The sequence below is a fragment of the Phacochoerus africanus genome, chromosome 8, assembly GCF_016906955.1.
Source record: "Phacochoerus africanus isolate WHEZ1 chromosome 8, ROS_Pafr_v1, whole genome shotgun sequence".
NCBI lineage: Eukaryota > Metazoa > Chordata > Mammalia > Artiodactyla > Suidae > Phacochoerus > Phacochoerus africanus.
The window spans coordinates 77,681,884-77,698,911 of NC_062551.1; the positions used below are offsets into that span (position 1 = coordinate 77,681,884).

The window sequence follows — 17,028 nt, forward strand, 5'->3', positions numbered from 1 at the left end:
GCGCTCCGATCGTCCCTCCGCAGGCCGCGGGGTACCAGGGACCCCGCCCGCCTGCAAGGCCTGGGCTCGGCTCTCCCCGCCCACCGCGGGGCTGGGCGCAGGCTCCGCGGCGTGGGGACCGCGCGCTCCTGGAAGCAGCCACCGCTCCTCAGCGCGCATCGGCCCCTCGCGGCGCTTCCCGGGTTCCTGGGCGCCTGCCCGGGCGGTGGCCGCCTCCTCTTCTCCCGGCCCCGCGGCGCGTGCCGCAGTCGCCAGCGGCGGAGCAGCGCTCCGCGCCCCAGGTACGGAGCGCACGCGGGAGTACGGCCGGCGACCCTTGGCCGGGTGGGGAGGGGGCGGAGGCGCGGCCGCTGCTCCTTCTCTCCCCGCCAGCCGGCCCGCGTCCTCCCGAGCCCGGGGTGCCTCTGTGCTGGTTCTGCCATCCCCACCTGGGGTTTTGCTCCGGCCCTTGGGCCCCCACCCTGCGACCTCCCAGCACCACGGCTTCCCACCTGGTGCCCCCCTACTCCCACGGCCTGGAAAGCGCCCGTTCGACTCCAACTCCCACCTCCCAGGTCCCTGCCCCCGGCAGCGTCCTTGCCCAATCTTGCCGCCCACCCTCTCTAGGGAAGTCTGCTCCTCGGGTGGCCCCTCCCTAGCTTCTTAGCCCTTTGGTCCAGGCAACTCTACCTCACACCTGCGGACGCCCAAAGAACCCCTCTCCATCCTCCGCGGGTTGCCGCCCCCTGACCCAGAGGCCCCATCCCTGTCTTCCCATCTGCCGCCCTGGGTGTCTCTTACCGCCGACGCCCAGCCAGCCTCTGCTCCTGCTGACTCCTCACCCTGTCTTGCCGCCCACCCTGCCTCGACTTCCAAGACCCCTCTTGGGCCTCACGTCCTTGCCCTCTGCCCCCATGGTCCTAGCGCAGGGCCCCGTCAACCACAGCACCCCCTACTGGGAGTCGGGGCCACCGTCGCAACCAGGGGGCAGCGGCTGGGTGGCAGCCGCGCTGTGTGTGGTCATCGCGCTGACGGCGGCTGCCAACTCACTGCTCATCGTGCTCATCTGCACGCAGCCCGCGCTGCGCAACACGTCCAACTTCTTCCTGGTGTCCCTCTTCACGTCGGACCTGATGGTGGGGCTGGTGGTGATGCCGCCGGCCATGCTGAACGCACTGTATGGGCGCTGGGTGCTGGCGCGGGGCCTCTGCCTGCTCTGGGCTGCCTTCGACGTGATGTGCTGCAGCGCCTCCATCCTCAACCTCTGCCTCATCAGCCTGGACCGCTATCTGCTCATCCTCTCGCCGCTGCGCTACAAGCTGCGCATGACGCCCCCGCGCGCCCTGGCCCTGGTCCTGAGCGCCTGGAGCCTGGCCGCGCTCGCCTCCTTCCTGCCCCTGCTGCTGGGCTGGCACGAGCTGGGTCGCGTGCGGGCACCCGCCCCGGGTCAGTGCCGCCTGCTGGCCAGCCTACCCTTCGTCCTTGTGGCATCTGGCCTCACCTTCTTCCTGCCCTCGGGTGCCATCTGCTTCACCTACTGCAGGATCCTGCTGGCAGCCCGCAAGCAGGCCGTGCAGGTGGCCTCCCTCACCACGGCCATGACCGGCCAGGCCTTGGAGACGCTGCAGGTACCTGGGGCATGCAGGGAGAGCCGGGCTTGTGGGATAGAGAGGAGTGAACAGCCACTGGGTGCTCCCTGGGCATCTATCACAATACACACTTGCTGGCGACCCCCGAGTGACCATTCCCAGTTGCCACCTTTCTTCTGAACTCCATACTCGATGCCCAGCTGTCCAGAAGATGCTCCAGGATGTGGGGCAGACTTCTGGAAGGTAGCATGTGCAACAGCAAATTCAGGGTGTCCTAGCTGTTCCCACCTGCTCACCCCTCATCTTCCCCATCATGGCAAATGGCACCATCATGGCATCACAAGCCAGAAACTTACAAATAATTTTCTCCCTCATGTTCATGGGATTCATTAGCAAGGCCTATTGGGGCTGCCTTCTAAACATGCGTCATCTCTAGCGACACCTTCCTGACCCAAGCCACCATGTCTTTTTTTTTTTTCCTTTTTTCTTTTTCTTTTTTGAGCCGCACCTGCAGCACATGGAAGTTCCCAGGCTAAGGGTCGAACTGGAGCTACAGCTGCTGGCCTACACCACAGCCACAGCAACACCAGATCTGAGCCACGATAGCTCACAGCAATGCTGGATCCTTAACCCACTGAGCGAGGCCAGGGATCGAACCTGAAACCTCATGGATACTAGTCGGGTTCATTTCTGCTGTGCCACAATGGGAACTCCCACCACATCTTCTTACCTGAGAGCTTTTGACTGTCTTCTGCTGGCTCCCCCTGCCTCCACTCCAGACACCCTCCTATTCATTTTCTCCACAAACAAAACCAAAAAAGTCATTACATGACTCCCTTGCTTCGAACCCTGCTGTGGCTCCCCATTGCTCTCAAGCGAAAGAGAGGCCTCGTGTCAGGATCTGGCCCAGGGTCTGGGGCTGGCCATCCTCCCCAGCTGCACCCCGTCGCCTCCCCCACCCCTTCGGACGCCCCTCAGGCTGACCTCAGGTCTTTGCACTGGCTGTGCCCTCTGCCTGGAATGTTTTTCCCCTGGAGCTGCACTTGCCCGTCTGACTCTTCTTTAGTTCACAGGTCAGGGCTTCCCAGGGGCCACCCTTGACCACCCTGTCTGCAGACCTCCCCACCCCACCCCACCCTGTTGCTCTCAGACCCCTAGTTCACTGTCCCCCCCCCCCCCCCGCCCCCGGAGTGTAAACTCCCACGAGGGCAGGTGTATCTGAGTTGGCTTTGATTGCCCCCTGCACATAGTAGGTGCTTACTGATTACTTGTGTGTATGTAGGTGCTCTTAGCTCATGGCCCTGCAGTGTCCAGAGTGGATGGGGTCACAAGGGGCCCGAGTCCTTGTCCCCCCCGAGGGATGGAGGTTTAGACTGACCAGGCCTGAGCCCCAGAGAATTAAGTCACAGGTCCCGGGGGGGAGGGGGAGTTCGTGGGGGGGTCCTCTCCTGGCTCATCTCAGTGCAGCCTCAGGTAGAGGAGGTACCTGCAGGAGGGGGTTGCCCTTCGGGTCACTGGGTGGATGGGGGCTGAGAGGCTAACACCCTGGTGGGCCGTCCCCCAAAGCAACTTGTCCCTGTCACCCCAGCAGCGAGGCCCATCAATTAGGATGACAAGGGTCTTGGGTAGACAGGAGGTCTTGGCTGCAGCCCTGCTCCCTCCCCCAGCTATACTCACTGGAGAACCTTCTAGAATCCCAGCAGGTGGCCATGACCCTGACTTGGTTCTTCAGCTGGAGGTCGGCTGGCCTGGGCCATTGACACTCTCTCTTTGGCTTCACTCTTGCAAAGGAGTGTTTCCCCAAGGTCGGGCATTTGGGAACCACCCTGTGGCATCTGCCTCGCTGCCCCTCCCCCCACCCTCAGGCCTCCACGTGCAGAGAGGCTTAACCTTTCCCTGACACCACCTTACTGACTGCTTTTCCGTCCATGAACTTCTTTAGAAAGGGAACTTCTTATCAGTGTCCTTGTCACAAATAGGAAGTGATCACAGAAACGACCTCAGTGAGGCTGCAGGAGCTCCAGCAGCGTGACTGAGGTCCGGCATGGCTGGCTGGCAAGGCTGAGCCTGAGGCCTGCTCCCTCTGTGTTAGATGTTGGAGGGATGCTAAGGACAGCAGCATGGACACATGACTTTCTCTTGACATAGCCTGGGGCGCTGGGAGGGAGCCGTAAAGGCCTGTGTCCCCGCTCTGTGATTCAGTTATTTGATGGGGTGTCCATCTACCACCCAAGGTCAGCTCCATTGCTCACACTCTGGGAAGCTCTGCCCTGGTGACTGAGGGGAGAGGTTGGCCGGCCTTGGGAGGCTGGGGTGGAACTGGATTTTCAGTTCCAATGGTGCCTGTGACACATGGATTTTCTTTCCATGAAGCTAACTGGCCAGTACCAGGATCGAACCTTACACTGTGACCTTAGCACCTGGGCAGGTGTCCCCCAGGTGCTCAGGGCTGCAGCCCCACAGCCTCTGAGCGCTCACTATGTGCCGGGCATATGCGAATCCCCCAAACACCCCATGAGGCAAGGACTTACTGTCCCTCTTTGACAGCTGGGGACACTGAGGGTCAGTGAGGGGAGGCGACTAGTTCAAGGCCGCACAGCTGGCTAGGGAGGTTCATGCTCATATCTGGCTGATGCCAAGGCCTGCGTCTGAGCGTCATGCTGCCTTTGGGTGGTAACATGCTCTTAAAATGCTGTCTTTGAGTTCCCACTGTGGTGCACAGGATTAATGATTGGGCTTATCTCCGTGGTGGCGCAGTGGGTTAAGGATCCAGCCTTGCTGCAGCTGTGACTTAGGTAGCAGCTGAGGCTCGAATTCGATCCCCGACCCAGGAATTTGATATGCTGAGGGTGCAGGGAAAAAAGAAAAAAAAAAAAAAACAACAAAAAATCCTGGCTTCAGGAATACCATCCTGGGTCAGAGCCCTGACGCATCCGTGAGCTCCCCCATCTCAGTCCTTGGACCCCCTCGCTCTTTTCTCCACATCCACTCCCTTCATGAGCTCATCTCATCCCACGACTAAGAGTACCACCTACACACTGCTGACTTCCAGCCTGGGTCGAGTACTAACCACGCCTCTGACAGAACTCCAGATTTTTCAGGCCCCAGACAGGGTTCAGCCCTTGCCTTCCTCATGTCATCTAGTTGCGTCTGATTTGCCCAGGCCAGGAAACTTGGGGGCAGCCAGGACACCCCCCTTTAGTCCTACTGCACATCCTCTCACCGCTACTTGCAAGACACTTGAGGGCTCTGACCACTTGTCCTGTCTCTATTGCTGCCGCACCACCCCCCCTCGCCACACCCTTGACCCTGAGTTGAGCCCCTTCGTCAGATACCTGGGTTTTTTTTGTTTGTTTTTACTTAATGAATTTTATTACATTTATACTCATCACAAATTTTAAGGCATTTCCATCCTAAACCCTCAGGGTATCCCCCCACCCTGTTTGGACTGTCTCATTTGGAAACTAAGTTTTTCAAAGTTTGAGTCAGTATCTGTTCTGAAAAGAAGTTCATTGTGCCCTTTTTTTGGATTCCACATGTCAGTGTTAGCATTTGATGTTGGTGTTTCATTGTCTGACTGACTTCACTTAGCGTGATCATTTCTAGGTCCATCCACGTTGCTACAATTGCTGTTATTTCTTTCCTTTTAATGGCTGAGTAATATTCCATTGTGTATATGTACCATATCTTCTTTATTCACTCCTCTGCTGATGGACATTTAGGTTGTTTCCATGACTTGACTATTACAAATAGTGCTGCAATGAACACGATCCCTGGGTCATTGCCGTGATCACCAGCTGACTTCTGGAGCCCATTCTTGCTCCCTTTCAACCCTACCCAGCAGCCAGAGGGATCCCTTTAAGATGCAGGTCCAGTAGTGTCATTACTTCGCTCCTTCTCTGGCCTCCTCTCCTTCTGCCACCCTCTTCACTCTCTTTCAGCTGCGCCGGCCCCCTTTGCTGTTCCTGAGCACATGGAGCACACGCCTGCCTCAGGGCCTTTGCACTTGCTGCTTCCTCTGCCTGGAGTGCCCTTTCCCCACTTTCTGCATGGTTCTCCCCCAAACTTCCATCACTTTCTTCTGGCCTCTGCTTAGCTGTCTTCCCGAATCACCTGGTCAAGAATAGCAAGGGCCACGCTTCTCAGATCCCCTCAGTCCTAACGTCCTGAGTTATTTCAGCAGCAAGTCCCACCACCTGACATATTACAGTCTTTCCCCTGTATTGAATGATTGTTCATTTCCTCCTGTTGAAAAGTAGGTTCTATGAGGGTGAGGACTTGTGTCGAGTGCTGCATCCTCAGCCCCTGAAACAGTGCCTGGTGCATCATAAGTGTGTGTTCAGGGCACGGCGCATGGTGCTTCACGAAGCCCTGATGCCCCAGCCCACATTGCTCTCTTTTCTCCCTCTTCTTTTAGCTGTGGTTCTTGTAGCAGATGGATCCTGCCCTTTTAGGGAAAGTTGTGATTTTTATCTTATTAGTTATTTAAGATAAGTTTTAATGAAGTATATAGTTGGGATTGTGCCCCTTTTATTTATTTATTTATTTTTGTCTTTTTTAGGGCTGCATGCAGGGCATAGAGAGGTCCCCAGGCTAGGGGTCGAATCGGGGCTGTAGCCACTGGCCTACGCTACAGCCGCAGCAACACGACCTACACCACAGCTCACGGCAACGCCGGATCCTTAACCCACGGAGTGAGGCCAGGGGTTGAACCTGTGTCCTCATGGATGCTAGTCAGATTCATTTCTGCTGAGCCATGGCGGGAACTCTGGGATCATGCACTTTTTAATCTGTGGTTGCTTCCCTTTCTTGGTAGTGTGTCGAGTGACTCCCTTGCATAGCAGCTGTGCTAGGCTGTGGGCACAGGGCTGAGTGGAAGCTGTGCTAAGCTGTGGGCACAGGGCTGAGTGGGAGCTGTGCTAGGCTGTGGGCACAGGGCTGAGTGGGAGCTGTGCTAGGCTGCGGGCATGGGGCTGAGTGGGTCTGAGAAGGTCCTGCCCTCTTGGGGTCTATGTTCTAGTTGGAGAGAGAGAACTTGCTCATGAAATTTTATCTCCATGAGGGTTACAGAGCCTCCCCTGGTGAACATTCTCAGTCTATCACTCCCTGCACACATTTGCAAACTGAAGCAACAAGTCACAGAACCAAAAGCTGGGGAAGTCTTCATGGACCACTTAGCCAGTGCCCTTCCTCAGGCAGAATGACTGGTGGCCTCTCAAGCCAGAACTGTGTCTGTGCGAATACCTCCCACTTTTCTGGAAAGCCCTTTCTCTTGGTTGGAAGGAGGAGGTGTCAGACTCCACCATTACCCTTTCGTCTAAACCCACCCGGATCCCAAGCGAGTTTTATGCAGCCTCATTTCCTCGTTACCCAGAGAATTGCCTGCACTTGGGGAATCTGCTTCTGGGAGGCTGCCTCAGCCTCTGGGGTTGGGGAGGTCTGCCCCGGAGGCCAGCAGCGTCCTGCCTAGAGAGGAGGTGCTCGCAAGGCCTGGACCTAAAGGAACTGATGAGAAGGACCAGAGCTTTGGGGTGTGTTAGGACCCTGTCCTGTCTTCTTAGCCCCACTGAACCCTTAGCTCCCTCTCAGACCCAGTCTCTAGCATCCCTGTGGAGGGTTAGGGGCTGGACACCTGATGTCCTGGCTCCTCTGGGGCGTTAACATGGGGACTGAGCTGGCCGGAGCGTCCTACTCTGCCTCTCCCCACCACATCTGCCTGTTGATGTGAACAGCCTTTTTTTTTTTTTTTTTCCCAGGGCTGCAGGTGTGGCATATGGAGGTTCCCAGGCTAGAGGTCGAATCAAAGTTGTAGCCGCCGGCCTACACCACAGCCACAGCAACGTGGGATCCAAGGTACATCTGCGACTTACACCGAATCCTTTACCCACTGAGCAAGGCCAGGAATTGAACCTGCATCCTCATGGATACTAGTCGGGTTCATTTCCACTGAGCCATGAGGGGAACTCCTGAACAGGCTTTTAAAAAGCCTCTGGTTGGTTTAGCACTTTCGGCCAGGGGTTCCTGTCCTAGGGGCTGGTGAGAAAGGGGTGGTGCTTAGAGGGGAGGCAGGGGCCGTGGGCTGGGATGGAGAGGGGGCGTGAGAGGTGGTGGTGGTGTCAGTGAGATGGTGTCAGGGTGTGTGTTGTGTGTGTGTGTGTGAAAAGTGGGTGCCCGGGTGGGGATGGTAGCTCATCCTTGGGGGAGTCCAGAGGGACCAGTGTGGGAGCTCAGCCTGATGGGGAGCAGCAGCAGGAGGCCCAGCTGGGAGTGTCTGCTTCCCGGTCTCTTTCTCTCTCTGCCAGGACTCCGGTGTCTCAGTGGTCAGAACCCTCTCCCCATCACCTTCCCCTCCACCTCATCTTTTCCCCCTGCCTCCCTGCTCCCTTGGTGCCATCTCTCCCCACCCTCTTCCTTCCTTCTGTACCCCATCCCCCTCTTCCTTCTCGCCCATCAATTTCTCCTCCTTGTCCTCCTCCCCCAGCTTTTTTTTCACCCTCCGTCACCCAGCTTTGCATCATGCTGTCCCAGCGATCCGTCTTCCCTCCATCTCTGCTTCCTCCTCAGAGGAGGAGGCTGTGATCACAGAAATATCTCGGAGGGGGAGGAGGGGGCTGAGCGGGAGCTGCTGGCAGAGGCGCAGAGCCGAGCATGACAGCCTTGGCTGCTGCTCAGAAAGAGGCGGCCTGGTGCAGCCGGGGCAGTGTGTAGGAGTTTGTGCATATGGCTGCGCATGGGTGCCCATCCTGCCTCTTTCCCATCGCAGCTGGATGACTTTGGACAAGTCATCCACCTCTCTCCACCTGGGGATAATGCTATTTATCATTCCAGGCTGTTCGAAGAATCAATGAGATGATTTATGTAAACCTGGTACACAGTAGCCCCTGGACAAATGTTCATTCCTGTCCTGTCTGCTTGGTGGTAAAATGCATGGTTCAGGGGAGCTCACCACCCCTTTGAAGCTTTCTAGGGGGGTAATCACCCTCGCTGCCATCAGCAAGCAGCTTCATCATCATTATCAAAGAGCTGAGGTGAACATAAACAAACAACAGCAATAATACTCATATGGTACTTCCTATGTGGCAGGCACTATTCAAGTAACTTTCATCTATCTATCTATCTATCTATCTATCTATCTATCTATCTATCTATCTATCTATCTATCTATCTTGCTGTGCCCTCAGCACATGGAAGTTCCCAGGCCAGGGATCAAACCTGAGCCACAGCAGTGACAAGCTGGATCCTTAACCTCCTAGGCTACCAGGGCATCCCTATGATCTTATTTAATCCTTACTACAATGCCACACGGTGGATGCCATGATAATGACCATTTTGCAGATGAGAAAGCTGAGGCACAGAGAAGTGAAGCGCCCTGCTTATGGTCACTCAGCTAGTTAATAACAGAACCATGATTTAAACCAGGCAGTTTGGCTTCAGAGTCTATCTTACAGCCCTTGTGACTATGATTAGGTGATGGTACACATTTGAAATTACACAAGGGAATACATAAGTACACTTTAAAATGAAAACGTATTGGAGTTCCCGTTGTGGCTCAGCGGAAACAAAACTGACTCGTATCCATGAGGTCGCAGGTTCTATCCCTGGCATTGCTCAGTGGGTTAAGGATCCGGCATTGCTGTGAGCTGTGGTGTAGGTCGGCAGCTACAGCTCCAATTTGACCCCTATCCTGGGAACTGCCATATGCCACAGGTGCGGCCCTAAAAACACAAAAATTTAAAAAAAAATGAAAATGGATCAATAAAGTAAAAGACCCCAGACACCCATCTAATCCACTCCCAGAGACACTCTTCTTAATGCCTCCCCTGTTCTTTTTCTGTGTGTCTTCATGTTTGTTTATGTACCTAAAGAAACTTAGTGCTTTGCTCTTAAACAAAGGGAATTACACCGTATCTCTTGAACTGAAACCTGCTGTTATCACTTGATAATGTGTCATGGCGATCTTTCCATTCGATTGATTCATTCATTTTCTTAAACATCTGTGTTGAATTCTATAGTGGGAACATCCTGGAGTTTATTTAACCACTTTCCTCTTGATGGACTTTTGGGCCATTTCTCTTTTTTCCTGTCACGAATGGTGCTGTGGTGCACATTCTTGTCTGTGCCGAGTATACAGACACAGGCAAGGGTGTTTATGAATACAGGAACCTGTAAGGGGAATTGCCTCCTGGGAAGGGTACTGCCCAATTGTCCTCCAGTGACTGCCCTCTGACAGGGCAAATGCCAAGGACATATATAAGGGGCATGAAAAGTACAGAACATGCCATCAGGGGCCATGAGGTGGCTACAGAATCAAGAGAAGTGGGATGGGTGAGGCTGGCTTTAGCCATACCCTGGGGTATGTGCTGGTGGTTGCCATTGGCTTCTGTTCCATGAAGGCCTCTTGGTGACAGTGGTGGGGTTTTACTTGGGGTTACTATCCTCCAAAATGGAAGCAGCGTAGTGAAGTAAAAAAGTGCAGTTTCTGGAGTTCCCGTCGTGGTGCAGTGGTTAACGAATCCGACTAGGAACCATGAGGTTGCGGGTTCGGTCCCTGCCCTTGCTCAGTGGGTTCACGATCCGGCGTTGCCGTGAGCTGTGGTGTAGGTTGCAGACGTGGCTCGGATCCCGTGTTGCTGTGGCTCTGGCATAGGCCGGTGGCTACAGCTCCGATTTGACCCCTAGCCTGGGAACCTCCATATGCCGCGGGAGCGGCCCAAGAAATAGCAAAAAGACAAAAAAAAAAAAAGTGCAGTTTCTGGGAGCCAGAGATGACTTTGATTCCCTGACATTTATCTGCTGTGTGACTCCTGGCAAGTTACTGTGCCTCTCTGAACCTCATCAGCTATATGGGGATCATAATACCTTCCTCCCATAAAGACTGAATGGCAGAATGAATATCAGGTGCAGATGCATAGTAAGTGCTCAGTAAGTGATGATGATAAGTTTTGATCACTAGTGCTTTGCTTCAAGGACTTGTACTGGCACAATGATCTTGGGAAGGTCTCATACCCTCTCTGAGCCTCAATTCCTTCTCTCTTCCTTCTTTTCTATGTCCTTGGGTCAAGTCTTTGGGGGAGAAGAAGAGAAAGAAAAATGCGAGTTTGTTCCCAGGAAGACCACAGAGGGATGCTCAGATCATCTTTAACACCTCTGGAGCCCCTTCCCTGATAATTGCCTCCAACATAGCTCCCTGAGGGCCTTGGTACCCTAGAGCTCTGGCAAGATGGAAGCCATCTCTTACCCCTCCCCAGGTCATTAGGGGCCATGGGGTACTTGTGTGGCTGGGCCCTTCTGGGGACAGTATCTCCCTCCTTCCCGTATGTCTATCCCCATTAGTGGCAGCAATTCAAAGTCATGGCAGGAGTTCCCGTCGTGGCGCAGTGGTTAATGAATCCAACTAGGAACCATGAGGTTGCGGGTTCGGTCCCTGCCCTTGCTCAGTGGGTTGAAGATCCGGCGTTGCCGTGAGCTGTGGTGTAGCTTGCAGACGTGGCTCGGATCCCGCGTTGCTGTGGCTCTGGCGTAGGCTGGTGGCTACAGCTCCGATTGGACCCTTAGCCTGGGAACCTCCATATGCCGCGGGAGCGGCCCAAAGAAATAGCAAAAAGACAAAGTCATGGCAGATCTTAGGAGATTCTTTTGGGGAAGCAGGAGTATCTCCCTCCAGGTTGACCATGGTGGGGCCATAGAAACCATATAGAGTCCCCTCTGGAGAAGAGAAAATGAGATAGAAAAACAGATCCTCTTTTTCTCTTTTGCTGCAGCATAGTGAGTCCGAGCATTTGTCCTTCCTGACTCCGTGCTGCTTCAGAAAGCCTGAGCTGAGGCAGAAAGACAGGGCTTTTTTTTTTTTTTTTTTTTGGCTGCACCTAAGGCAGGTGGAAGTTTCTGGGCCAGAGATCAACCCCATGCCACAACAGTGACAACACTGGGTTCTTACTGGCTAGGCCATCAGAGAACTCCAGGACAGGGCTTTTGAGGGTGCTGAAAACTTCCCCAACCTCATACACATAACACTGAGTCAATATCACAGCTGCTATGTAACTAGCACTTACTCTATGTCGGGCACAGCGCATACATTTATTCTCCACAGCCTCAGAGCAATTCCGTAAGCTGAGTATTTTCTCTCATTTTACAGACGTGGAAACAGACTCAAGATAACTGAGTGAGTAAGAGGTTGAGGCATGATGTGAAGCCAGATTACTTGTCTTAAAAGCCTAGCTCTTGCCTCTGCACAATGCTGCCCCACCAAGACAGAGGGGAGACATCAAGGGTACCTGGACAAATACATGAAGGATGGGAGTTACAGTGGGCCTCATCTCCCCTCTGTTGCCCACCACCATTCCAGATCCTGTAGAAAGATAGTGTGCAGCTGGCATTTCAGCACCATGGACAGGAACCAAGCCTGCTCCCTTGAGAAGGCTGGGAGAGAACAGGGCTGGGAGGGAAGTTCCCACGCTTGACAGCAGGGTGGGGGTTTGACTCTAGTGCTCTAGGGCCTGACATATCTTGGTTTTGCTTCCTCCACCCCCTTTCCATCTGCGAGGGTTGCCTGGGCATCTGGTTCCCTTCCTGCCTCCTTCCGACTGTTACATCTTCCCCTGCCCAGTCTACCTCTGGTTGTCTCAAAAGCTAAGCTGAGCTCTCATGCCACTTAGGAAATGTTGGGGTGGGGGGAGTTCCCACTGTGACTCAGGGGAAATGAACTGAACTAGTATCCATGAGGTTCGATTCCTGGCCTCGCTCAGTGGGTTAAGGATCCAGCATTGCCATGAGCTGCAGTGTAGGTTGCAGACACAGCTTGGATCTGGCATTGCTGTTGCAGCTAGGGCTCCAATTCAACCCCTAGCCTGGGAACTTCCATATGTGGGCACAGCCATAAAAAGCAAAAAAAAAAAAAAAAAAGGAAATATTCAGGGGAAATGCCTGGCTTTCAAAGACTAGGTGTATTCCCCAGGGAACACACACACACACACACACACACACACACACACACACACACACACACACATTTCCATAATTCAGTAAATTGTGTGGACTTCTACATACTAGTATTTAAATTGTCAATATAGGTGAATTTTGATTTTGTAAGTCTGATATATGAAAATCCAAATTGATTACAGCACATGGTTTGGGGAAGGCTTCACATTGCAGCTTTCATGGACCCCTAGGGATTTAATGGATGGGCTTCACGGTGGTCTCTGAACCCTCTGGACACGTGGAAACGTTGTTCTGTGTGTGTGTGTGTATGTATATAAATTTATAAATTTTTATTTTCTGGAGAGTAGTTCTGTAGATTTCATTAGAGTCTCAACAGGCTCATGACATTGAAAAAGTTAGGAGGAATAGCTGAGCTAACAGACCACCTGGTTTAGAGAGCTTTTTAATATCCTGGGATTCCCCGTCTCTAAGACATTTGCAAAGTCACATCCTAACCCCCAGGCCATGTCTCCCGAGGGGCAGCTCCTTTCTCCTCCTCCTGTCCCCCAGCTCCTGCCTATGGAGTCCACATGTGGGAAAGCAGATGCCTGTCAGTCCATGGCAAAATCTGTTTAAAATGCCAAGGTCAGATGCCTCACTAGCACAATAGGTAGCACTTCAGTCTCATAAAATGTCAAAGTCATTCGCATCCCTAGTAATTTATAATATTTTAATTGCAGACATTTGTTTGGGGCACACATTTTTAAAAATGCACTTTATTGAAATTCCCGTTGTGGCTCAGTGGAAACGAATCTGACGAGTATCCATGAGGACGCAGGTTTGATCCCTGGCCTTTGCACAGTGGGTTAAGGGTCTCACGTTGCCATCAGCTGTGGTGCAGGTCGCAGACGCAGCTCAGATCCCACGTTGCTGTGGCTCTGGCGTAGGCCGGCAGCTACAGCTTTGATTTGACCCCCAGCCTGGGAACCTCCATATGCCATGGGTGTGGCCCTAAAGAGACCCCCCCCCAAAAAAAATGCACTTTATTTTGTGGAGCATGAGAGTAGTGGTGCAGGCAAAACCATCACTCCAAAATACGAAGAGAATCTGTAGGCAAAGAGAGTGCCAAGCACTGCACAGCAACTGTCCTCTTGTCCAGTACTGTTCCGTTGCAGCTAGTTTTTGCGGTGCCAAAGTGCAGTGCAGGACAACACTGCCTCACACACAAATCCAAGACCCACACTCCCTGTGAAGGTCAACATCTGATATTGGCCAACACACATGACTGAGTACCAGCACCTAAGAAATCTCACTGTACTTCCTAGAGCTCCTTGGGAAGTGCTGGGTCAAGGGTCAGGGATCGGTGCAGGATCAGGACCAAAGCTCAGTCTATTTCTGGGATCAGGGTTCAGTCTGGTCCAGGGTTGAGGCACAATTTGAGACCTTGGCTATGTAGGGCTCAATCTCTGCTAGGCATCAGGGCTCAGGGTCACGAGCAAGGCTCAGTGTGGAGCCAGGGTCAAGGTTCAGTCTGGTGTTAGGGTCAGGCCTCAGTCTAGGACTGCAATCGGGGCTCATTCAAGGATCGGGGCTCAGTTTATTACTGGTACTAGGGCTCAGTCTAGAATTAAGATTAGGCTCAGTCTGTGGCTGGGGAATAGGGTCAGACAGCGATTCTTCCTTCGCTGACTCATGCGCCTTCCTTTCAACAGGTGCCCAGGACCCCACGCCCAGGAGTGGAGTCAGCTGACAGCAGGCGTCTGGCCACCAAGCACAGCAGGAAGGCCTTGAAGGCCAGCCTGACGCTGGGCATCCTGCTGGGCATGTTCTTTGTGACCTGGCTGCCCTTCTTCGTGGCCAACATAGCCCAGGTAATGCCACCACAGGGGGCAGGTGAGTCCATGCCTTGCTGGGTAGGCCTTGAACCCCACCCGAGCCCAGAGCTGGGAGGGAGGAGGGAGGGCTGCCTTTCACGGTGTAGGTGCTTATGTGCCTGTCCCATCCAGGCCGTGTGCGACTGCGTCTCCCCAGGCCTCTTCGATGGCCTCACGTGGCTGGGTTACTGTAACAGCACCATGAACCCCATCATCTACCCACTCTTCATGCGGGACTTCAAGCGGGCCCTGGGTAGGTTCATGCCATGTCCCCGCTGCCCCCGGGAGCACCAGGCCAGCCTTGCCTCGCCCTCCATGCGCACCTCTCACAGCGGCCCACGGCCGGGCCTGAGCCTGCAGCACGTGCTGCCACTGCCCCTGCCTTCGAACTTGGACTTGGACTCGGACTCAGGCACAGGTGGCTCCTCAGGCCCGCAGTTCACAGCCCAGCTGCTGCTGCCTGGAGAGGCCGCCCGGGACCCCCCACTGCCTGCCAAGGCCACTACCGCAGTCAACGTCTTCAACGTGGACCCCGTGGAGCCTGAGCTGCGGCTACATCCGCGGGGTTCCCCCGTGAACTGACCTGGACTTGGAGTTGGTCTGCAGGGAGCTGGACAGGATGGGACCAAGTCCTTGAGGCCTTGGAGCAGCTCTTGGCTAAAGCCAGGAGGCTCCAGGTTTCTCAGGAGCCCCTGAGCTCCGGGGGGATGCCCGGAGCCAGCTCCCCCTGCCCACTGCAGGCCTCCTACTTGGAGGGGTAATAGCGGGCTTGGACACAGGTCTCTCCAGGACGCCCCACTGCTGAGCCTAACTTGTGGAGGCGTGTAGAGCTTGGAGGGCTCCCGGGAGTGGAGATGAGGACCTCTTGGTCCAGGCTGGGATGAAGAGGATCAGCTCCTTTGCCCGTTCTGTCAGACTGCATGGGAGGGATGCCTCTGTCCACAGAGGTGGCTTAGTGCTGGGCCAAATCCCTTGCCCCTCAAAGGGGGGTCCATGGGCCACCAGTATCAGCACCAGATCCTGGGAATCTGTTCAAGACGCACGCCTCTGTCCCACCCCAGACCTGCTGAATCCAGGTGAATCGCGTGCACATGACGGTTTGAGATGCGCTGGCTCAGGGTGATCTTAACCCTGAGGATGGTTTGTGAGAAGGTCTTTGGACCAGCCAGCCTCCCAGGATCTCTCTGGCCGCACAGAAAACATCTTGGCCTGGGAGTCAGGCAGGCATAAATCTGAACCTCTGCTTCATTACATAGCAGCCCTAAAACAAATTTCTTCACCTCTCTGAGCCTGTTATTCCACGTTCAAAGTGGCTAATGATGCCTGCCTCAAAGGGTGTCATGAGAATTAGAATAATGGGCACAGAATGCCCAGCACTCAGCAGGTGGTCACTGGGTGGTCCCTGCTTTTAGTTCCTGGCCATCTGGCTCCCTGGCCTCTGGCTCCCCAGCTCCCTGTTCTAGATGTCTGCAGCTCCCATCCTGGCTCCCAGGCTGCTGCATTGTCTCTCCTGGGGGCAAAGGGGTAGCTGGTGGGTTCTTGCTCAACACCAGGGGTGGGGTTCTCTACCCTAGGCTTCCTTGGGCTTAGAAGGGAACCTGCTGATGGGGAGACCCAACCCCTCACCCCCCTCCTTCGGACCTCCCCTGGGGTCAGTGAGGGAAGCAGGAGTGGTGGCTATTGGGTCAGCAGAGGGTAGAGGAGCTATCCCTGGTGTGGGCCAGTGTGAGCCAGTGCCCTTCGGCAGGCAGGTGGACCCTGGCACTTTTTTTTTTTTTTTTTTTCCTGAGGCAGGACTCTTGGTTCCCTAGTTTACTTGCCGTAGGTTCCTTTCCAGCCTGAGGTTTTTCTTACCCCGCCCCATCACCCGCCTTCCCCAAGTTCCATCAACCCAAATGCCCAGGGGCTCTACTGGCAGCCCTGCGCTCTCCTTGGTGCTGATTAGACTCCACTCTGACCAGGCCGCTGGCCGTAGAGGGACCACGGTGCTTGGTGGGGCTCCCCGCCTATGCCTAGGCCCACCCCAGTGGCCTCTCGGTAAACACCAGCTAAGACAGTGACCACCCTGTGGCTTTGGCTTGATGGGTCAGAGCGGGAAGAGACTCAGTGCGGGTGTCCTGGTTCTTCTAATCCAGACTCTGTCCTGGATTTGCTTTGGGACCTCGGTAACATCACTTCCTCTCCCAGGGCCTCAGTTTTCCATGGGTGACATGAGCTGTTTGGAACAGCAGCAGCACGTACTCTGTAAATATTTGTTGAGTGAACACACATACCCCTGAGAACCATTTTGGCTCCAATGCTCTAATTCCCCTGCCTCCGCCACCGCCCCTCCTCACTGCCTCCTCTGGAACTTGTCAATATGTCCCCTGCCTGGGCCTTGGTTTCCCCATTTGCACAATGGTGGGGGGGGGGATACTGCCTCTGGCCCTGTCATTCAGGGACAGTGGGAGGCCCAAAGGGGAAGGTTCCCATGGGTGCAGATGCTGTGATTAAGACCTTGGGCTCTGGAGGCTGACTGACTGGAGTTTGAGACTGATCATCTGTGTGATCTTGAGCAAGTTACCCAACCTCTCTGGGCCTGCAAGTGAAAATGGAGATAATAGTACCTACCTCATAGGGTTGTTGTGAGGATCAACTGAGACAATCCATGTAAGCCCTCTGTACATGAT

The 17,028-nt window shown here is 54.4% G+C and overlaps 1 protein-coding gene across 1 annotated transcript; it reads left to right on the forward strand.

Annotated features, from left to right (window-relative positions):
* The first annotated feature begins 352 nt into the window (after window positions 1-352).
* On the forward strand, window positions 353-16,949 carry HTR6 (5-hydroxytryptamine receptor 6). The gene is made up of 3 exons (XM_047792219.1): window positions 353-1,607; window positions 14,198-14,356; window positions 14,492-16,949. The coding sequence occupies exons 1-3, from the start codon at window positions 894-896 to the stop codon at window positions 14,939-14,941; spliced, it is 1,323 nt and encodes a 440-aa protein (XP_047648175.1). The 5' UTR covers window positions 353-893; the 3' UTR covers window positions 14,942-16,949.
* The last annotated feature ends 79 nt before the right edge of the window (window positions 16,950-17,028 follow it).

What these genes read in the sequence shown, in the direction of transcription:
- HTR6 (XM_047792219.1), top strand. Translation starts at nt 894, where the DNA reads ATGGTCCTAGCGCAGGGCCCCGTCAACCACAGCACCCCCTACTGGGAG. An exon ending in AGGCCTTGGAGACGCTGCAG is followed by an intron (nt 1,608 to 14,197) that starts GTACCTGGGGCA and finishes TCCTTTCAACAG; the next exon opens with GTGCCCAGGACCCCACGCCC. An exon ending in TCGTGGCCAACATAGCCCAG is followed by an intron (nt 14,357 to 14,491) that starts GTAATGCCACCA and finishes TGTCCCATCCAG; the next exon opens with GCCGTGTGCGACTGCGTCTC.